We start from the raw sequence: 23,827 nt of genomic DNA on the forward strand, positions 1-23,827 counted from the left end.
GAACCGTCAGCCTGGCCCTTAAAACTGCGGCGTCTGCCAGAGTACCTTGGTCCACTCTGCTCTGACACTGTACGCACCTTGGAGCGCTTCTCCCAGAAGCACGCCGCCCGGAGCATCCCGCTGCTCAGGCTTTTTAGAGAACTGACAGTGGGCAGAAGAGGCCGAACGAGAACCCAGAGCCCCACTTGGTCTTTTATTGCACCGGTTTCCTTTGCTGGTTTCTCTCTAATTTCAATTTCCTTCTCTGATTTCGAATTTCCATTTAGGTCTCATCTCCAGCTTAACATTGGGCATCTACAGAAGTGAAGTGTTGGGGCTTTTCCTGGACTGCAGGACCAGCAAATGATCATCTTCGGAGAGCTAACTAGTTACCCCTCCTCCCTCCCTGTGGTGCCTCTGTGTGTTCGTGTGTGTGTGTGTGTGTGCGTGTGTGTTTGAGTGCGCGCGCAGCGCGCGCCCTGCGGTGCGCTCTCCACTCTCCGCAGCTGGGCATCCCCTCCAAGACCCTGTGTTGAGCTTAAATTCCTCTCCCTTCTGTCTCATCCACCACCCATCCTTAATGACAACGGCTCACTAGGGAGGGCCAAGGCTCACAGGGTTCCTTTCACCCTGCACTCTCAAGCTCGGACACCGGAACCGAACCTTTCTACGCGCCCAGGACTCTGAGATTGCTCCAGCATGAGTGGCGTTGACTTTTCCAACGTAATGACTTATGAAAGATATAATCATGTGTTAAATTGAACCCTCCGTTTAACTGTTAATGGTGTGCTCTGGGCACATTTACGTATTAGATGCTATGGTAACTAATTACCACTAGGAAAAAGGATAATACACTTCTCAGACTTTGAAAAATAATGATGAGAGTTCACTTCCCGGCTCGCAGCACACGGTGGCGGCTCTGCCGGGCGGAGCAGCAGAGCGAGCGGAGACCCGAACGTGTGCTCATGATAGGCGGGAGGTAATGAATCCTGGTCAGGCGAGGCTCCTCAGTAATACCTTTAATGAAAATGTAATTCAGATGAGGAAGTGGGGGATGGGGAGGGTCAACTGTACAACGGTGCCTCTAAACAAAATCAAATTGCAAAACAAACATCAGAAGAATAAGTATTCTTTTAGTTAAATGCAGGTCGGCCTAAATTATCCACGTGCCAAGCAACTTTATATCGATTAACATCTTTTGTTGTGTGGGCAAAACAAACGAGCCGGTCTCCTTCGAGCTCTGCGCTGGCGCTTATAACTTGGATGCCCCGGGATTTGCCAAGCGAATGAGCATCAGGTCGATTCAAACTGGGCCTTTTAAATCAGACATTGGGCACAGTAGCCAGAAGGAAGGAAACAGGAGGGAAAACCAGACGACAGTAACTTTAAGAGTAAAGCAATTCTCAGGATAAGAGTCTCTTTCTCCCTGGCGGATGTCTGGCTTTTCTGATCCGTTGTGTGTTTACTAGAACCAGGGTTCTGTGGGCTGTGCGAGATTGCCAGGTGTCTGTTCCGCTTCAAGGCCAGGGCCAGTGTTTGTGCTGGGGACCTGGGAGGGCAGGAGAAGGAGGGGAGGCCAGTCTGCCAGCCCCGAGTTACAGACAGAACCACGTCCACAACTCGCGTGCCCACCGCGCTGCTCTGCTGGGGCTGCTGCCCGGGAGAGACTCGGGATCGCAGCCGAAGAGCATCCCTTCTCCCGGTGCTTCCTCTGGACTGGCGTTCTGGGCCTCTCCTGCGGGGCGCAAGGCTATCCAGCCTCCAAGTTCTTAGGGATAGAACGCGAACTTCAGGGACTCTGCCTCAAACTCTCTTTCGAGGGAGGCACCAGGATCGGGTTGTTCTCTGCAACCTCAGTGACCTGGTGAGTTCACTCGCAGATGCCAGGCTTCTAAGAGGCACCCCCGCAGCCGCGCCAAACCTGAGAATTCTGCGAAAGCGCCCCAGTTTTAAACCTCCAGTTGCTCATCGCTTCCTAGCAAGGCAGAGAAACTTATCTCTCTTTCCCTGAGGCTTGATTTTGGTTAAATTCTACCACGTTTTCTAAATTATTCATCTTAATACGATCCAGGAGACTTCTGGACTGTTGCAAAATTATCAGGTACCCCTGAGTGTGTGCGCGTGTGTGACTTTTCTTTCTTTCCTTTCCCTGTGTTCTCTAATTCGGACAATACAGACATACACATTAGAGAGCTCTGGAAGAGAAATCACTGGGCTGGGAAGGTCAGATTGCAAAGGGAAAGATTTTGCAGTTATTGCCCACCCCCAGCCCCCAGTATATGATGGACAAGCCTATCTTACAAGTCACCAGGATGCTTTGATGGGGATTTGGCTTTAATTATGCACAATGTGATATCATTTTCTTTCCCAACTTGGGAAAGAGTTAATTCTTTCCCAAAGACCATAGTTGCCCTTGTCTTCTCAACCTGATTCAGAGATGCAATAAAATATGAAGCAAATTTATGATCTGTTTCAAGCATTTTATTGCTGTATTTTTAAATTCATATATGCACATATAAGAACTATGATCTGTGAATAATTTGAAATGCTATACTAGAATGATACATTTTAGATAAAACATAACCATATCTTTATATAATTGTCTCAGATTAAAATAAAAAAGAAAAATAGATTTCTAATGTGGACCAAACTGAAAAACTAATGACAGCCATAAACTGCTAACCAACCATAAATTAACATCTTCATCAAATGCTAAAATGGTACCAGTGGTTATATAAAGCAATTATTATTTCTCTTTATAAGTTTTAGAATAAAGTTCAGGGATATTTAAAGGATCCATTATTTACAAATGCTTCCCAATCTTAAAAGATTTCATATTTTATTAGGAGGTTGGTTGCAACTCAAATCTGCTATGTTAATAGGGATGTTTAGAGATGAGAATTTAGTTTTAAACATAAAAATTCTTCATGGCCTAACCTCATTTTATGCATTTATTCTGCTCTGGCAATTATTGGAGAACTTGGTGTAAGGATTTCTTTGTTAAATAACCTTATCTCCCTTTTGAAAAGGGAAGACAAATAATTTCTTATTATGGGAGAGACTCAGATGACGTACCCAACTGGTTAAAACATTAAATCATGCACTGTCTATTCAAGTCAGTACAGCTACATGCCATGCACAGTCTCTTTCTGCAGAGCTATGGTCAAAATGTAGCTGTTCAGCTGAGCCTGTGCCCTCCATCTGAGACTTCTGTGGAAAATAGTTCTTTTCCTAACCAGGCCTACACAGAAACGTGAAAAGTCATGAAGGAGGAAAGGGATGCTAGCTATTAAATACCTTTGATAAACACATCAGGAAGCAGGGTCAGGGAATAACTTACTTTAATTTTGGAGAGCATCAGGCATATGTATCTTTAGCATGCAGATTTCTCAAGAGAGTGAAATTAAGTAAAATCTGGAATTAGTCAACAAAGTCAGCTCTTTTCAAAATATAGAAAATTATGTTTTAATGAAAACGCAACACCTATTTGGACCATAGAGGATCTGGGCAGCAGATACACACAAATGATCCCTGCCACGCAGGTGTTACTTCCCGAATGTTGCCTTCTCGGGTGGTAATTGTGGATGAACAACTCCAAAGGTCAAGGATTAACTGAGATCTTCAACTGGCTAAGTCCTATGCCCACCCTTTAGTTTAACTTTTGGCAAAAGTTTCTTTTTAGTTTAGTCTGAGGACTTTGTTTAGTCTGAGGACTTTCTTCTTGAAAAGTGAATACTATTTTTACACTTTTCCACAAGTCTAAAATTAGTTAAAAGTAAAGTTAAGAAACATCCAATTTAAATACATGGAGAAAGTACTACTTTCTGTATACTTTCAGGTTTATTAAAAAAAATTCAAAAGTGATTTCAAACACTTTAAAAAAACATTCCATTTAAAGTATAAAGTGAAGGCATTTATAAAACTTTAAATATATGGGCCAGTTCTTAGAGGTTATGGAATGCAAGTACATTTAATTTAAACGTAATTGAAACACAAAAGACAAAATCATTTACTTCAAAATGGGGGTTGTCAGGTAATAATACATTTTATGTTAACTGTAATGGGTAGTTCTGAGAAATAAAAGTTATATAGAATAAAGGTTCTCTCACAAACAAAAATTTCCGGCTAATGTGTGCTTTGAAAGTGTTTAAATTTGACTCAATGACAAACCATTAGGTATTAATACCATTACCTGTTATTTCTACTGCCTTAGATTCTCCTATAGGCACAAAACTTGTAAATTGTAAGGAAAAGAAAATCCTTCATGAGTCAATTCCTAAATATTTACTTTCTATGTAGTCCAATACAGCATGTCTCTCTTTACAAAAATAAACCCATTTAGGAATTAAGAACATAAACTATACCTCAAATACACATTAATGTTATCCAGCATAGCTGCTGGGTATTTTTTTCTATTCAGCTATACCCTGAATAGAAAATGCACATTATTACTCATATGACCATGGGTAATGCCAGACAGTTCTGCACAATTATTTACTCAATAAGTGTTTTTTAGAGTAAAATTGAAAGCAAAGATAATCATTTCATAGACTGTCCATTTAACGACATAATTTACCCTAAGCATTAAACATACTGAACAGATTAGTTCAAATGAACAGGAACAGTTTCAGAGTCTAAGGCGATCCTGGAAAGCATTAATGGCTCATAGGAGTGTTCCTTAGAAATGCCAAGAGTCCCAGTGAGATGCTGGATGTACAGTTGCTGAAGGAGCCACACTTCATCACAGCATTCTGCATTACAGGCTTTATTTACAGCTTGCATTCAGCTCCGTGAATACATAGAATACTGTCCAAATTATTACTTTGCTTCATTCATTATCTGTAGTAAAGTAAGCTGCAGAAGACAAAGACCACATCTCTCTGATGTGGAAATGGGCTCTCTCTCCCATTTCTCGTTGTTCTTAAACATCTCTCTGCAGAATAGTAACTATTATTAAGAACTGTAGCCTAGCAAGTTCAGCCTGGTTAAACTAAACTTGTTAAGAAAATGATTAGTCACTGATATTCCTTGGATCTGTTTTTATTTCCCATATATATACCTACATGAAAACATATTGAAAAACATTCTGAATATAACAATTAATGAACTTTTTATCACAAGTATGAGAAAATAAGAATGTATGTATGTGTGGGGGGGGAACGGGGAGGTGGGGATATTCAGACAGCAAAATTATTTCCCCAATAATCTACTATTTGTAATCAAATCTTATGTCACCCAACATGCTCCTAGTAGGGAAATAAGGAGACATAGTCACTCATCTGTGCTTTAAAAGTTGATTTACTGGCTTGTGGTAAATTAAAAAAAAATTAAAACTGGCTTACAAAGCGCTTGCATGTCACCTAAGATCTTTTCAAGATAATTTGCTTCTTCATAAATCCACATATATACCATTTTAAAATCAAAAGATAATATTAAACAAATATTCAGGACAACAGATTTTTTATAAATACACAGCACTCATCTGCCTAAAACATATTTCACAATGTAAGTATTGCCAAATTAGTTCCTTTTTAAAATTGTGCAGTAGAGATTTTCACAAATTAATCTTATTCAGGAAAATATAAAAAAGTAAACATTTAAGCAAAAAAGTTCAAATATCAACGGTTGCTGATTTAGATTAACACTATGAAGTAGGGTAAGTAATAATTGCTTTTGAGAAATGCTAGAGAGTTTTATGTGGTCGCTCATCATAATTTAAAATAATGCTACAGGGAATGTAGTCTTGGCTTGCTAACTTTTTCTTAATTGAGTATGTGCATATGAATACCTAATAATGCAGTTCAAGCAAATAATGGTTGGCAATATTGGCCAATTTAATAGGTTAAAAACAGTGTACATTCTAAGGGCATATAATTCTCATTTTATAATTATTGAAAATATTTTATACTAAGATCAAAACCTAGATAATTTTTGTGCTTTGAGTTTTGAGATTGGATTTAAGATTCCGTGGTTAAATTAGAAGAATTAGCTTATAGGAAATGCTACCCAAATTATTTTTTATGGGAAAATAGAAGTAATCATGCAAATTTTGAGTACAGAATCTCCTTTGTCTTAGACTTGTGACCCAAAATTTAATGATAAAATGGAGAAAATATAGTGAAGTATACCAGGAAAGCCAAAATAAGGCAGATAAAAGTTCCCAAAGAGGTTGCTTATCGGCACATCTTATTTAGTGATAAATAGCTTTTTTCTTAATACCTTCAGAGCATTCAGTTTTTGCTAACTGAATGCTTACTTACTGTTGGTCATTGATATAAAATAATATTTTTAATTATTCATTTTCTTTAATTTGACATTTAAAGGAGGCTGTAAAAATGGAAAGATGGGTTTTTACTAAATGTAAAATAGTATTTAAAAAGTACTGAAGCCTCAATGACTGTATTTGGTCTTGGTTATTTTTACCATATAATCACAATACTTGGTGTATGTTTTATTATATGTAATTATGCTGATAGTAACTTTTCATCACAGAACACTAATTCGGAAGGAGTAAAGGAAGGTTAGTTAGAACTAGTGATAAATCAGAATTTTAGAATAGTTTTAAGGAGATGAACTTATTACAACTACGTTTATAATAAATTAGTTGGCTATGAATTGTTTTCTCTAATAGACTGTGTGTTCTTGAAGAAGCATAATCTAATGCATAGCATTATATCTAGGATAGAGGAAATGCTCAATAAATGTTTGATTGGATAAATGCATAATGAATTAACTAATGACAAAAAATCATTCCTTTTAATGAATACATAAGAACAGATTTAAAAAAGCACAACATTGTCAAAGTATCTCTTTTACAGCTCTGCGTTTGTATATTGCATCACACTTTCCAAGATTAGTTCACACATCTTACTGTGTTCAGTCCACATAATGAAGCCTGATGTTAAAAAGCCTTGTTATTTTTATGTTGCAAATACAGAAACTGAAGCACAGAGAGGCAAAGTGACTCGATGATAACAGACCAGTTATGTCATAGGTGAAGTCTATGTTTGTTAACTTAGTTCTCTGTGACATTTATCCTATTCGTAAACACTCTTTAATTTCCAGATGTAAGCCTGTCACAAGACTCTCTTGTTTTGGTTCTACTATCCATTTCTTTTATATAATATTTCTATTCTCAATTCCTTTCACTTCTAATTATAAATTAAGCAGGTACTAGAATGGGATGATTCTCTATGCTCCTTCTGCTGAGCATCACAAAGGTTACTACTGAGATGAATTTAAGAATCTGGAGGTTTCCACTTCAGGCAATAAGGTGGACTAGATGTCCTAGTACAAAAGGAATGGGCTACACTTTGTGGAAGGCATGAGATAAAGCTTAGGGCCCAAGCTGTGTGTGTGTGTGTGTAATCCAAGGCCTCTGCACAAAGCCAAGACTTGTTGAGGCAACATCCTCAGTAAGTGACCTAGAAAGAAACTTTGCTCCACAGAGAGGGACTGTGGGTGTACTTGCCTGTCTCAGCCTTGGCTTTGGGTAAAGGGGAGAAAACCCCAGAAAGTCTCTCCTGCCTATTCCTCATCATAGGGTTGCAGTCTGGCTAAACCACACCACACATGTCGTTTCCAATCACCTCTCAAAATACTCAAGTTGAAAATCCGAAGTGACCTGAGTTTGATCAGGAACATCAGCAGTCGGACAAAAGCAAACACAAATTCTCTCTGAAGGTGTAAGCTTTAAACTCAGGTCTTAAAAAATTTTCCAAAGATAAAATTCCAAGGAACATGGGCCCAGTAAACAAGCCATCCTGAGGAAGAGTTAAAACAAAAAAACAAAAACCCCAAAAAGCTACAGAATCAGACCCACAAAATGCTGATGACTTGGAAATACCAGATACAGAAAATAAAGTACATTTCTTAATACATTTAAAGAAATGAAAAAGATGTTGAATGTATGAATGAAGGAACAAGATGTTATCAAAAATGACCAGACAGATAGGAAGAACCAAAGAGAATTCTCAAACTGAAAATGTAATCGTTAAATTTAGCAGACTCAGTGGCATTGAACATCTAAAAGCTGACAAGTTGACAGGTGGTGCCTGACTCAAATCAACGCTGGAGACCATATAGAAGGGAGAGGGTGGTAAGGATCTGAGGATGGAACACAAAAATCTAGAACATCTCAGAGAATGAAGGCTATCATGAACTACGAGTGAGTGAGTGTGTGTGTGTGTGTGTGTGTGTGGTGGGGACGTTGAGGACAGGGTTTACACCAATCCAGGGTGGAGGATGGCTGCATACAGTGGTGGGAGGATGGGTAGGGTAGGGGTTAGAGTTTTTAGGTTCTGCTTTGGCCTCTCCCCGAAATTAACCATCTCGCCAACACAGTTTCCATCACTGGGTGAACAGAGCATTAAAACATGGCAAGTACACATTATGGAATCCTTTACAGCAGTTAGAAGCAATAGATTTCATATATATAAAAAGCAATATGGATATATCTTTAAAAATATAGAGCTTAGTAAAAAAGTTAAGAACATGATGTATAGAAAATACATTTACATAAATTAACAACATATGCACCCAAGGTAATAATATATGTTTTATAAAAACACATTCAAACAAAAAGATACACACCAAGCACATTAGAATATTTGCCTATGATGGGGAAGGGTATAATGGTAGCGATTTGGGCTATAACAGAACGCGTGAATAAAGCCAGAGAGGCCTTGTCTGGATCAATTATAATTGTGTACCATGAGCTAAGGGGGTATAAGAAATGTGATCACTCAGTCATATGAACCCAAGGTTAAAACAGAAAGAAGGAAGAAACAAACTCAGTAGATGAGGTAAAGAACAGAATAAACTGGGAGGGAGATCTAAAGATCCAAAGAAATCACCCAGAATGTAAATTAGAGATAGAAAATATGAGGAGAAAAGGTCAAACAACATGGGGTACAGGGGGAGAGGCCCTAACGCAGAGCCTGAGAGAGGAGATATTAAAAGAGAAGATGGCTGTGAATATTCCACACTTGATGAAAGACACGTTCTCAGACTCAAGAAGCACCAGGAGATGCAAGCATGATAAACAGAAACCAAGCGCATCAGAGACAAAGGGAGCACGTTAAAGCAGCGGAAAGAGGCAGACAACCTACTGAATAATTAAACTGAATGAAGGCTACCCTCTTGGTAAGAACAAGGGCAGCCTTAAGAACATGAGATGTCTTCAGAGTGCCGCGAGGAAGTAACTGTCAGTCTAGACGTGTGCACCTAGCCAGAGCACCTTTCAGAAACGCGGGCAAAAATGAAAACATCTCCAGTCCAGCGAAAACAAAGTTTAGACCAGCAGGGCTTCCCGAAGGTACGTTTAGAGCATGTACTTCGGGGAGGAGAAAATAAATGCTAGGAAACCTATTTAGTTCTTAAGTATGGGTAATATTTTACAATGCTATTTAAAAAATCAATTTCCTTTTTGAAAACAATAGTGCATTTCTGAAATACTAGAAGTTCCTGTAAATGCAGTGTGAATTAACTGGGTGCAATCACCTGCTCTGCCTGTTTATACACAGCATGAGCATTTAGGCCAGATGCCAGACAATCTGATATTAGAAATCTTTGAACCATCCGCACAATGCTTCATTGTGGCATATGGAATTATACTGTAGTACGTAACATTGCCATTCAAATAATGCAAATAAACTCCAAGTCCAAGAGGTGAGGTGTCAAGAACAAATACTGGTATCTAGTTTCTCAGTTGATATAAATGAAAGCATTTAGGAAAGTTAATTGCAATACGGGCATAACCCTTAGAGTTTACACTAGAGTCCAATGCTATAATCAATCCTGTAATGATTTCAGCATTCACTCCCACAATAAACCTAATACTAATGCCTAGGGCAATTGCTGAATATATAATAGGTTTTCGTGTGTTCTTATACTGATAAATCTTACCAGTATCTAACTTGAACATGAGTGGCCTTATATAACAAGAAATTTTGTTCCATTGAGCCACAGTATACAAAGCAATAAAGAACATTTATGGATGATTAAATATTGAAGTGAAGTTGAAGCATTTAATCTACTGCAAAACTCATTTAATGCAAACGTACCCTGGCAATATAGATATTATTGATATTACACTTGAAGGGAACATTTTCATCCAGTGTGTCTCATGGAAATTTAATTTCCTTCTTCTCTGAGAACTTGGAATTTGTTAGACTCCTGCCCATTTCCAGCACAAATTTCTATTAGTACATAAAGTGTATTTTTACATATTAGAGGAGAATTTATGACTTAAAAAAATCCCAGTGTCAAACCTACTGCTGTGGAGGCACATTTACTATGACAGCCCCCAAATCTCAATACATAGAAACTTAAAAAATTTATTTAAAATTTATCATTATGTTGATTTTGATGTCCATTCTCATGCCACCATCCTGGTTTTTTTATGATGCATTTTGTGACCAAGTACAAACTGGATTGATCTCAGATCAAATAGAAATTAGTGCTTTTTAAACAAACAAACAAACAAAAGCAATTACATTTGAAGAAATTTAAAACAAATAAATGAGCTAAACACAGTTAGGTTAGTTTTGATAGATTTCTTTTCCTTTTAGCTTCTTTAAGATTTTACTTTGTACCTAAATGAAACATCACAATCTGGATATGGAACACCAAGCAAAACGCGGCTGAAGTTCAGTGCTGCAGGCTTATCACTAATTATTTCTAAATCAAAATAAGTTAAAAGTATAACCAACAACTGCTTTATTTCAACAAACGCCAAAAATCGGCCTGGGCATTTGCTGATTCCGAATCCAAATGGGATGACGTAATGCTTCAGCTTTTTCCCTCTTTTATAAAAGGTGGTTTTCTTCTTACCGTCTTCTATAAAACGATCAAACCTAAACTCCTACAAAAAGGAAGAAAGAAAAAAAGAGTGTTAAAACAAAAAATTTACATGAAATAGTTTGAGTTCAGGTTCACAAAGTTGCTGGCTTTCCCTACCCCATTGTAACAGGCTCCTTTTAACCCAGCAAACACCAAGAAGTAAAACTTGACTAAATGCAAATCATGCATGAACTTTCAAAACACTCAAGTGCTATTAGAAAATTACATCTCCAGTATTAAACTGAAATCCAGACTTTCCTACATGACTTTCCTTCCCACTTCTCTCCTACACTGAGTTTCCTAAGTCTAGAGGCAGTATCTCCGTTTTTGTTCTTTAAGATGGGTCTTGATTTACAGGCACTTGAAATACAAGTGTTGGATTGGAGGGAAGGGTTCCCGCACTGCCACCATTGTCACTGTGGACGGTGACTCTGACTGGCCACAGAAGCTGCCTAACTGAGGATTCCTAGTGTTCACTTCTCTATCCCTTCTCAGTCATCTACTGATGGATGAGTTTAGGATTCAGTGCTTATGTTGGGACGAAACAGATATAAAATAGTAAGATTCACGTTGCGCACAAGAGGAACTAAAGCACAGTATTGGTCTTGCTTGTTTTTTGATGTCGTTCTGACTCTCTCCTACAACAGTTCTATTAGAATGAGTGCTCTTTGGGTTAACTCTGTTTCTGATACATTTCCGTAAATAAGTTATAATACTCATTACAGAAAATTATGGGACTGGTCTATCGAGGGTGTTCGGTCCGCCATCTTAATTTACTCTCACTTGAGTTTCTGAGAGGAGACTGAGTGACCTTATTTCAGCCCATGGTGAATTAAACCATTGATTAGATTAACGCACATGGCAGGCATAACAATGACCAAGTCTTTCCTGTACGTGGTGCTCATTAGCGTTAGATCTGCTCAGCACACAACTTTGATACGCACCATGAAGGCGAAAACATTTAGGTTACAGCAAAAACCCTGCGATGTATGAATAGATTCTGAATCCATCACAGATGACCTACTTTTCTCACTCAATGCCAGTATTCATGTGAGCGAAGTCACTCCCTTTAAAAGTACTGGTTTTATCTTCATTTACCTAGGATACTGATTTTGATAAATATTCAAGTTTAGAAAACACAACGTACTTAGCTTCTATTCACCCCGTCTTCAAACTTGCAAGTTGATGAAATCATAATGGCAAAATCAGTCTGCATCAGGACACAAGAGTACCTCCCACAGGCAGTTCTGGGATGTCTGAGAGTCTGAAAAGGCTCTCACCAGTGCTAACCTCCTTGTAGCATGAACAAGCACACACTCCGTGGACACCCATTTTGTCACTGGAGATAGAACTACTATACAGTATTCTCTCCCAGTCAGTCTTTTTCCATTATTGGGGTCCAGGACTGCTGTTTCCTCTTTCTCAGTGACCGATCAGAGGAGACCAGAGGTCTTCCCAAGAGCTCCTTGGCTGGGCCAAAGTTTATGTCAATTTTGCCACGAAATTATTTGTTGTTTGGAAAAGCTCTCACTGCAGTCAGCCCCATTGTTTAAGCCAGAACGTGCAAAAGGAAAGCTTAGCTTGGGTTATGACTTCATAGAATGCTGTTATCATAAATAAGCCAAACACTGTCATGGTTTTTCTGCTCTTCTTTGTGAAAGTGAATACACATCTGGAAAGCCACCGTGATCAACAAATAATGCCTAAGTGCTCCCCAACCCCTGCCACCTGCAGGCAGTGTTACACTCAATGCCCTCAAACTTCTAGCCAATCAGTAACGTCCATCCTCTTGTTTTCCATCACCTTCCATTCAATGACCTCATAACAAAATCATAGAAACGCCTATTTAGTTGTTTACATTATGAAACAAGAAAGGGGAAGGCCAACCTCTTTTGCTCTGTGACTACCATCAAGCTCAAAAGGAATATGGGCATAAATATCTTTTTGAGTTAGAATTTATTTTGTTTGTTTTCCATTGCAGGGACATGGAGAACCCAAGCGGAAGCCAATATTAGGAAAGGCTTGTGGCAGCTGCTAGGAATATAGTCTGATTTTAGCCCAAAAGAGAAAGGGTATAATGGTCTTACCCTGGAGATTTGGGGGTCACAGTGACACAGAACGAAAAGTTAGGGTGCTCAAGAGACACAGGTTGACTTGGAACAACTTAAATACAGGATGCGTCATGCTGACTTCAACTCTTTGCAGGAACCATAACAGCCTGGCGCTTCACAATTTAAAGGGGTACATTAAATGCAATATTATTTGATGGATGAGAGTAGAGAAATGATAAGAGAAAAGTGTAAGACACTGACATCCCCCGTTGCTCCTCTAATGATAGTTGTGGTTGACTCCTCAGCAGCCTGTCTTCTGTATGAGATTTGTCGAGGACATCATGGTAAACACCTTGCCCTGGCCTCTGACTAATTTAGGATCGGACGTGTGAACCAATCTCATTTGCGCTACAGGGGAAAAGTCTGTGGCAACATCTGGGAAAAGCGTCCTTCTTACAAAGAAAGAAAAACAAAATGCGGTGGTTCATCACCATTCTGCTGGCGCCGGTTACAGGTGACTACGATGCCGACAAGGCGGCAGCTATCCTGTCACCAAGCTGAAGACAGAGCTCATCCACAGGAAATGGCAGAGCTGAGAAATCCCAGGAGACGGGAGTTGTCACACTGTCTTATTTATCTCTGTATTTTCAAAGCCCTCACCCGAGTGCTGTGCACATAGTAGAGGCTCCCTATGTGTTTGTTGAATAAATACATGACAATAAAGTATATTTTAAAAGCAATCTTCAAGCTTTTGAAGAAAACAGAGATATTGAAGGGGTAAATAAAGATGTAGGGAATGAAAAGTAGATGAATATTCAGATAGAAAATGTTTACAAATAGAAAATGGTATGATATTTAGCACTAGAAATAAAGATTGGGTAGATGGTACAATTTCCTGGATGGAAAAGAATTCTGGGTACGAGTGACTGAGGAACACTGCATAACACCCTAATCTCTGTTCTCCAAATTTTATGTTTAGTTCAGTTCAACAGATTTTCCCCAGCCCTTCTGTACATGAAGCACTGAAGTTAAAAAGACATAAAACGCGGTCTTGCTGGGGTAGGTGACACAGAATATGATCAGACCTTGGACTCACTCAATTCATCATTTTTGGTATGGGAATCTAAGTTAGACAAAAGCTAGGATTTCCTAGAAGTAAAAACTGTCACTGTTTCAAATGGGTGACTAGGGGCTGCACCGTTGCCCCCAGTTTACAGTCAGTCTTCCTGGGAGCAAGATGACTAAGTACAGAAGCTCCTTTCCCATCTCCGTGGCGTAGGTTCCAATCAGCGGTGTGCTGTAGCCACTTGGGACCAGCTGGAGAGAATATATACGTCTCTTTCCAACACCGTGTTCAGGGTCTTCACACTGGTAACGTGAAATCAGCCAGGGTGAAAGTATTCACACCATGACAAATGACAAAGTCGGGGCTTTTCAGAGTGTTGGTTTATCAGCACACTGAGGTTCCAACATGGTAGGTATGAAGGGCCACCTTACTGGCGTGGCAGGAACCCTCTGAACATGGAGCATCTGGCTATGAAAACACAGCCGTGTGATCAGGACAAGCCCCTAAATTGTGAGCTCTTGAGGACAGGCGTCTTTTTTTATATCCATGTTACCTGCTATACCCATGCAAGTGCTTTCAGGCTAGTAGATGCTCCTTATTCATTTGTTTCCTTGATGTGTGCTCATGGCGCAATGTTCCAACTTGAGGGGCAGACAAAAAATTATTGAGAGTATCTCCACATTTGTCATAACTAGTGTGTTCTAAGAACAGTGACGATCATCAAAAGAATATTGATACAACAATTTTTATAGTGATTAGAATTTTTTCAAGGGCTTTCAAACTCATTTATCACTTTATAATCCCTACGCCTCTGAGAAGTAGACAGAACAGGCTTGCATGAGGTCAAATCAGGCTTTTCAACTTCAGAACTTTTGCAGGGGCTGGGGTGTACTCCAATGGCTTTGCAATTACTTTGTTGTTTCCCTGAGTCCTCACTTGAGGAGGCTACAAGGTTATGGTAACATATTACCATCTTAAATGGTGGCTGTTTCTTCCCTACCCCTCAGCCTCCCTTTATAGCTTAGCACCTCCGTAGAAAAACCAACCAAGAGATTTGGGCTTCTCCATAGTTCTGGTTTTAGATGTTGCATTTTGGTAGAAAAGTAGTCATCACCACGTACTGATTACCTGCGAGCCAGTGGCTAGAATTCTGGCTGACAATTGGCACAAATTTGAGGAAGCTTCAGGAAATTTAAAAAAGCTATCCATTCCCAGTTAATTAAGAGATTATCTAGACTTTCTCAAGTAGCATTCTGACTGATAAAGAGAGAGGAAGGAAGAACTGGGAAGGGATGTTTCCTTTGCTCTGTCCCATTGTTTCAAATTTCACCTGCCAATGTGTTTTCCCACATCCCCAAGTACCACCCGAGTAAGGAACCGATATTCAGGAAAAGAATAATTCTTAACACAGGTTACACTTTGGTCGGTTATAGATCCAATAAGATCCCCCAATTTTGTTTTTCTGTCTAGCTCACATTGTGTTTTAAATTTAATTTTTCAAACATTTAAAAAGTCTATGTTTCACCCAGAAATCTGTTTTTGACATTTAAAAAAAGTAATAAAAATGACTGTGCCACATCAAGTTGACACGCTCGTAAGAACTCAGGGTTGGTTTGGAAGTAGCCAAATGGTCTCACTTAGATGCCTCCTGGGCTGTCCCTTCACCATGGTTCATACCACTCCCAACAATATTGTATTTAGACACAAGCCACTTCATCTACTGGGTCTAATTCGGCCCAGTACATATCTGTGGTGATTTAACTGAAGTGTATTTTCATTTTCAGTACATCCACCCATCACAGCAACCCCCCTCTATTCACCCTCCAGGATACCCTCTTGTGTGCCAGGCACTGAGAATTCAGAGAAAGTGATAACAGGGTCTCTCTCCTTCTGGAACTTACAGTGTTTGGGAGCACAGGCAAACAAGTAATTGCAAAATGCTGCGTGGGACGCCCTAGAACAAAGTACACACAGGCCACAGAGTGAGGAGTGGCCAGCACTCTGAGGAACGAGATGGGAATTAGAGACGTTGTCAAAAAGAGGTAGTTAAGGGAGACTCCTGTGGATTAATCTGGAGTCTCTTGGTGGACAAGTAAGGAGGGACATTCCACAACAGAGAGCTCTGTGAAGGACGATCACGGCCTGTGTCTGGAATGTAATATTCTAGAGTGTCTTTGGCTTGAACATCCTGGAACCATGCCTCACCGGGTCGGGTAACCCATGTTCTGCTAAGATTCCTCAGTCTCCATGTCCTCCTAGAGCAACTACACTTGTGTGTGGAGTTAGTCTTCCCCATGATTTTGGCCTAGTAGCTATCGCCTGTTTTCTGCCTCTAAGGCTGGATCTTCTCGTTCAAGATGTGTAGGGTACGAAAGACAGGCAGTGAGGAATATGAGCCTCCAATGAGGCTTCTGGGACAGTGCTGTCAGTGACAGATGGCCAAGGGCAGAATTTTCCCGAGTCGTCTTCTCTTCTTAATTGTTAGTGCATGATCGTTTTCAGATGGGCACCTGTTACACGAGCAGCTACAGTACCTACTTTTCGCCATCCTATGTTGTTTCGAAAAGGAATTAACCTACAAGCCTGAGAGTGGTGAATGCTCAGTAAATGTTTACAGAATGAATTACATAAGACTTTGCCAAATCATATGGAAATGGTTCTGAACTATATCACTTTTTTTTTTCTGTGCCAATAACTATCAGCACAACACAACCCATTTCAAGAAAACAGTACCAAGGCAAAAAAATTAGCTAGTTGACTTTAACACTAGTCAAGCATAATTGACTAATGTCAAGTCTAGTAAGTAATAGAGACTGCTCATCAACTTTTTAGAGCTACCCTAATGATGCTAAATCAGTATTCACAATATTGCAATTTTGTTCTTCCTACGGATTTAGTATGAGGCAAACCCTTCTGACTACTATTAAGATTGGCTGATTTATTATGCAATGTTTGGGCACTGCTATTTAGTATTTCACAGAAAAAAACTATAGATCTGCACATTTTCAATGTTTAACTTTGATATTTAAATTCCTAGAAGTCTAACTCATGGTCTTTTCCATCATGGGGTCAGGGTCAGGGGTTGAGAATGGGAGGAGCCCAAAGACCACAACAACAGTGGTGACTTGCCAAACATTCATTATTTGTTGATAACTTTAATGTCCGTTTTACTATTGTGACATGAATAGTAAACATAATGACTAGTGGAATAATCATATGATGGAAATACTAAGCAGAAACGAAATTAAAAATTTTGGCTAGAAATAAAACTATTTTTTAAATTTTAAAATATTTTTCAAATATTAGCTATTTATTTATTTATTGAGTACCTATTTATGTGTGGAATTTATTTTTTATAAAATGTGGAGGTAAAGCTTGTTGCCTGCAAAATGTTCATTCACAACTATCACCCTACTTATGATTTGCTATTATTATTCACGTAATGCCTCTTCTGAAACACATAGAAACTATACATACATTCTCCCGTCACTTAAAAAATTTTGCCTTTGCTGATGAAATAATGCAAATTATCTCATTGTTTTTGAAGTCTGTTCTTTTCTTATTAATTTCCAAAATTCAACAATATTTTCATCTAGCCTGACTGCAAAAACATCTTAGAAACTGGGTTTAAAAGTGGTTCAGCTATGAACCGCTCAAAAAAGAGGACAGAAGTTTCCCTTTGAAAAATGGCATCTTAGGTACAAAAACCACTGCAGCAAGAACATGACTTCATGAGAAGCATGGGCAGAATATGACTGCATTCAATTTGCATGCAGGTGGTGAGCCTCGGAAGTGGTATTAAGGGATGAGCCAGGGTGGATTAATTTCCAGTCTTTGATATTCATTAACTCCAGCTTCAGAAAAAAAATACAAGGAGATGACACAATTACCCTCAGAGCTTCACCCGTGAGCGGCGGCTTTACAATCTCAAGTTCATAATGCCATCCTAATTGATCAAGAAGGGGCACGTACCCTTAGTAAGAGGTGAAAAAGTAGGGGGCTTAACCATGGCAATGATGGTGTTGGACTCTGGGAGAGTTAACTCCTCTCTGGAAACACTTAGCAAAATAGTCATCATTATTTATTCTCCGAGCCACCTGTCAAGAGCTAGCCCTCCACGGCTTTTAATAATTCTCTGCCAAGTGAAACCCAATTTTGGCCAAAAGTGAATAGTGTCCACAGGTGTATCAATGTTCATTTCATTTGAAGAAACTAGTTTAGTCTTATCACTGTATTTCTATTTATAGATCATGAAACCCTTGAAAGAAAGACCCTTAAGGAAATACTTCTGCAAATAGGAACATTTCCCCATTGGAAGGAAAAACAGGAGTCCTCAGGTTCTCTCAAATCCTTTCTGGAACAAGGTGGCAAAAGGAAGAGAGAGAGAGAGAGAGATCACGGGAAAAGGAGTGAGCTTGCCATCCCCAGGAGGGAGCAGTACCGGCTGGATGGTTCTTTACCTCTGGGGCTTCAAAGACTTCAGGGTCGTAGTGTAGGGCGGGAGGAAAGATGCCCACGAAGTCTCCCTTTCGCAGACGGTAGTCCTGGGTCTCTAGATGTAGTGTCAAGTCCTCTTGAACAAAACGGAAGATGCCTGAAACCGTGCACAGCCGTAGGGCCTCGAGAATGGTGCTTTCTGAAGGAAACAGGAAAGTAACATTATATTAAAACATGACTGCTCCTGAAAAGTGCTCTCAATTTGTCAGTAAAGCTCATTACCAACAGCTTTTATTGACAGGGAAACCTTCTCCCAATCAGATCCACTGAGCACCAAGAGGGGACCAATGGGGGCTCTGGATGGGAGACAGAGAAGGGGAGAGGATGAGACAGAAGGCAGGGAAGGCACACCCAGTCCCCCAAGCTTGGGGCATTTTACAGGCAGGAGGCAATAGCGCTGTACTTGGCCAGAAAGTCATTCATCAGGAATTTTGTAGGAAAGAATGATCTGCGAGAGAGGAAGGCTGTGCTGGAAAGAAAAACTGTATCCCACTTAAAGTACACCACTGGCACACCAACCTTCAGAACAGTGATGACTTCAAAGACAGGCACAGGAATTTAACAACCACTTAGGCAGTTAATAGTAAAGTAATTGTAGTAGTGCTTTCTGAGACAGCTTAACTCTTAATTTCTTTTATGTAAGCTGTAAATAAAATGTGAGTCAGCATTTGCTGGAAAAATTTCAAAGGGAAAATTATTTCATAGGATTTGGAAGAAAACCATATTTCCCTCCAGCATCCAGGGAAAGTAACAGCCACCATCATAACCTGGAAGATTCCAGAAGCCGAATGTCCTTGCTTTCCCAGTGGCCTTCACCTTTTGCTCCTAGCACGACAGATTTTATGGCTAATTTCCGGCAATTTATCCTGGCAGTTTGAGGAGGAATTCCTTTGGGAATAATATGCATAATTTGCATAAATCACTCTGATAGCATGCATAGCAGCATGTAGCTCCTGTCTAGGTCTGCATCTCTGCCTTCATAATCAAAACTGACTATGTTTTCACCAGCGTGAATGGGTCCTAGTATCAAAAGCTTGATTCTTTCTAATCAGTAATGTGAAAAAGAGCCCCAAATTGAGTATTTTTTCCCCTTCACATGGTAATAAATGGTTGTGTTTATGGCTTGCAGTTTAGAATCACACACACACACACACACACACACACACACACACACACACACACACAGTGCCCAGGTTCTTAGCTGAATGCAAAGCTCTCAAACGTAAAATACCCAGTTATTAGATTATAGAAGCAGGCTGGTTAGTGAGGGCTTGCATCCATCCAAAAATACAAATAAATGCTATTTCCTGAACACTGAGATCTACGCACAGCTCGCACAGGGCTATCAAGTAGCTTTGGGGACCTTCTCCCGGGAGCTTTTTCCCTAAGCATGCATTTGTCTAAAGAAATGAGGCTGCGGTCAGCTCTGTGTGGCCAGTGTGGTGATTCAATGTGACGTACAGTGAGGCTGTGCATATTCTTTTGGACTGCCTTCGTTATTATAATCAGGCAGAGTCAAATCGGTTTGTTGGTGATGAAGCCAGAAAAGAACTTTGGTTTTGGAACATGGACTCTACTGCAGATAGCCACAAGGCGCCTGACACGACGGATTTCAGCTGGCAGGACACCAGCGACCAACATTTCCACGGTGAAAAGCGAGGGTCAGCCTCCCACGTACTGCTGCTGGCTCTGTTGGATCAACAACAGAGAGCATCGCTTTAGCTTGTGGTGCGAAATGGTAGCCGACATATGCAGCGGGGCTGCTCCCCCACCAAGTCCAGGAGGGGTGTGGGAAGAAGAAAGACAAAAGCAGAATAATTGTGGGGTGGCTGCTGTGACCGGGCGGGCATTTAACAGCCCGCAGAGCGCGGTCACATCCGATTGGAGGACGTGCTCGCGGGCAGCAAGGCGGCCTGCGCCCACTGCACGATCACAAATGACAATCGGGCAAGCATCTCTTAGGCAGAAGTTAATCACAATAATGGAGCACAAAGTGTGGCTTAGCGGTCAGATCGTAAATGACAAATCGGTTTTACCTTCCAGGACCAGTTACGTGCGCAAGACAGGCTGGCTCTCGCTCTGAGCCATTGTGCCGATCAGCATCAGACGCCGAAAGTCATGAGTGGCATTATTAGCAGCAATGGAGAGGGTGCTTCCGTGGCTCTGTGTTTCAAAGTACAGACACAAAAGCCAGCAGCCTCTCCCCAGTAAGAACGCAGGCAGAGCTATAAGTTGAGAAGAATGACAACTGCATAGTAAAAAAAAACCAAAAAAAAAAAAAAAAAACCCAAAACAAAAAAACTGCAGCCTCTACTTGTAGTTGTCATAGTCGAGCAGACACCAGCCAGTGCCACTGACAGACCAGCTGGGCCCTGGGAGGACTTCCATGCTGCACCAGGAGGTACAGTAAATTATCCTGCGCGGCCGAGCAACATCTGTTTCTGTGCTAGTGCTGAACAAACAAGGCAATTTAAAACATACCAAGGGATAACCAAGCAACAGATGAACATGACCCTCATTTTCCCCCCCTTCTCACACTTGAGGTGCTAACTTCATCGTGCAAGTACTCCACGGAAGAGTGGCCAGGTTGGTTTGATAAGGTGTTGTCAGAGAGATTTTACATACTTCCAAAATGGAAAGAAAAACCTTATAGTATTGTTATTCTTAGAATCTTCCTTCCCCCTCTAGCTTCATGTCTTTTATACCAAAGCTAGCACTCAGTTCTCAATTCGCTCTAGAATTAAAAAAAAAAAAAAAAAACTTTCCATACACTTATAAATATTCAGTCTTTAAACCTAATTTGCTATACTTAGTTCACATGCCTTCAAGCATTTGTCTTCCAATTTCCACTGAATAAATGCGTACTAATGAGAACTGGAGCAAGCTGCTGAGGCAAAGCTGGGTGACTTGGGTCTGGCCTGCCACCAGCTTGTGATAGGCGGGCAAATTGAGTTAAAATGAAAAGTCTTGTCAGCTGAAATTCAACATGGTGGCCAAACAGCAAGCTGTCAATCATTCCAGCCAAAACAAGGGGCTGCAGGTAATAAAAGGTCGCTGTGATCATTAGTGCACTTGGCTTTCATATGCACGTTAATTTTAATTAAACATGATCTCTCTCTGTAAATGTTTTATAAAACTTATTGTGCATAATGGATTGTTAATTTATACTAATATTTAGCAGGTAATGGGGACCCTCTACTTACTAAATGCATCGTAGGAAAACGGCTAACAAGAATGCAAATATTTGGGGGATAATTTACACCAGACATTGCAAGGTGCCAACAATTGCAATTGTGATTAAGAAAAGGCAGTCCGTGTTTTATCAAGGAGGAATCTTTACTGACCAGTAGACACCAGGAAATTGGATTACAGAATTCCCGCAATGAACTTACAATTCAGAGCCAGCACTAACCTGCTTTATCTGTCTCGGAAAGGTTTGTTTCTCTTTACAGGATATAAAAATATTCTGATTAAGTATCCCTTCTAAGCAAAAAGCTGGGGGATACTTTGAGCTAAGATGCTTTACAATGTGACTGTGAAAAAAAAAAAAGGCAAATAAAAGGAAATGTTGGGAGAAAAAGGAATATATCCACTTTCTCTTCTGCCCTCAGCTCTCAATTCTGGCTGTAATAATTGACAGATGATTCTCATTTGCAGATTTAAAGCGCAGAAGCAGCTTATGACAATCAATAATGCATGTTACAGTGCAAACACAAATAAGCACATCCAAGTTGCTGCCTCACACTCAGGCCACGTCTGGGTATGTGGAATGAATGTGCTGTGACATGGCCAGGCTGTTAATTTGGGTCATCTTAATGATTGGTGCAGACTGTCACACCATCTGATTAGCTATGGTGATCAGCGGATAGCGGTGATGGCTGGAGTGGAATGAACAGCCAGGCCGTGCTGCGGTCGGCTGGGGCTGGTCACTCGGTGGGGGGATTGGGGGGTCTTAAAAAAGAAGGTGGACAGAAAGGGGAAGGGGGACAGAAATGGGAAGGGGGACCTGGAGGTAGTGTGCTTGAGAAGGTGTGAGGAAATGCAGGGAGCCTCCCTCCAGGTGTGCACACGAGGTTTTACATAACTGCCTTCAAGACAGGTGAGAGGGTAGATAGGAAATTGGCATAATTAGACAATATGAAGCTGAATAACTACTTTTTGGCTCCACAATTGTATATTTTAAGTTAAAAATAAATCTGAATTGGTACGAATGCCTACTCTCTGCACTGCAGGCTTTTGGTTTACTGCTAAAAGATGGAAATATAAATTCAACCTTCATAGAGTCAATAGACATTTACTAAGGTCCTTCTCTGCTCGGTGTACTGGGCCACGGATGTTGGTAGAAAAGGGAACACGGCATATGGATTTGGCCTTCAGGGACACTACAATCTAGGTAATTCAGGGCTGCAAGGTACAAATAACACAGGAAGACTCCCCAGGGTCCTAGTGAAGATATTGTTCAGTTTCTGATTGGGTAACTCCAGTGAGGGCATGCAGAAAGCCCATTACAGTAGCAAGTTAGTTCTTATACTGGGCTGAAATTGTCGTCCCTTTAATTTCTACCCTTTAGCAAATACAAAGGCAAAAAAAATTTTTTTTGAATCCCTCTTCCACGCAACAGCCCTTTAAAAAGTATTTAAAGAGAAATATGTCATTTTTTTTATCATGTCATTTTTAATTATACCTCAGTGATGATACGGCCTTTAGTCTTTAATTCAGTTCGTCAACATGCCCTTAAAATGTGGCGGAGCTGGGCATGCTATTTCAGTTGGAAATGCAGAGAGGAATACCTCTCTCTGCCCTCGAAACCACACTTCAATTAATATTTTGTTGGAAGCAGATGAGCAACAGATTTTTGAAGTAATACCACCACGGACTTGTTTTAAGCTGATATTCTGGAGGTTATCAAGGATGTCCTCTCGTCACAACCCCCTGAAGTGGTTTACAGAAACAAGTGCTCCATCCCAGACCAAGGGACTCAGAACCACTGCATTCACTGAAACCTTCAAATGAGTGATCTTGAACCTTGGGTGCACACTAGAATTGACTAGGGAGCTTTTAAAGCCATCAGCCTGCATCCCAGACCAATGAAATCAGAACCTCTGGAGGTGGGACCAGGTTTGAGTACTTTTTAAAGCTTCCTAGATGATTCCAGTGAGCAACGAGGTTGAGAAGCATGGTTTTAAACCCTCTTCTGCTAGACCACACAGTGCCTCATCCTATTCTTATGCAGTTGATTTTTAGACCTAAGTACAATAATTTTCATTCTCATTAAATTTCCCTTTCAATCCTTTCAACTCCTGTTTCCAGCATTTCATTATATTATCTAGCCCTCTTTGCTGTGTGCTAAGCAGAAAGTTTGACAAACATCCAAATCAGTATTTTTCACTTT

General features: G+C 40.3%; 1 protein-coding gene across 1 annotated transcript in view; it reads right to left on the reverse strand.

Annotated features, from left to right (window-relative positions):
• Nucleotides 1-5,259: 5,259 nt before the first annotated feature.
• The window catches only part of LOC105094653 (cytochrome P450 7B1), a 153,305-nt gene continuing 134,737 nt past the window's right edge, over nucleotides 5,260-23,827 (reverse strand). The window contains exons 5-6 of the mRNA XM_031441559.2: nucleotides 18,399-18,574; nucleotides 5,260-10,843 (exon numbers count right to left, since the gene is read on the reverse strand). Coding sequence (XP_031297419.2) covers nucleotides 10,556-10,843; nucleotides 18,399-18,574 — 464 coding nt within the window. The 3' untranslated portion in view covers nucleotides 5,260-10,555. The remainder of the gene's footprint in view (nucleotides 10,844-18,398; nucleotides 18,575-23,827) is intronic.

This window comes from Camelus dromedarius, chromosome 30 (genome assembly GCF_036321535.1).
Source record: "Camelus dromedarius isolate mCamDro1 chromosome 30, mCamDro1.pat, whole genome shotgun sequence".
NCBI classification, from domain to species: Eukaryota; Metazoa; Chordata; class Mammalia; order Artiodactyla; family Camelidae; genus Camelus; species Camelus dromedarius.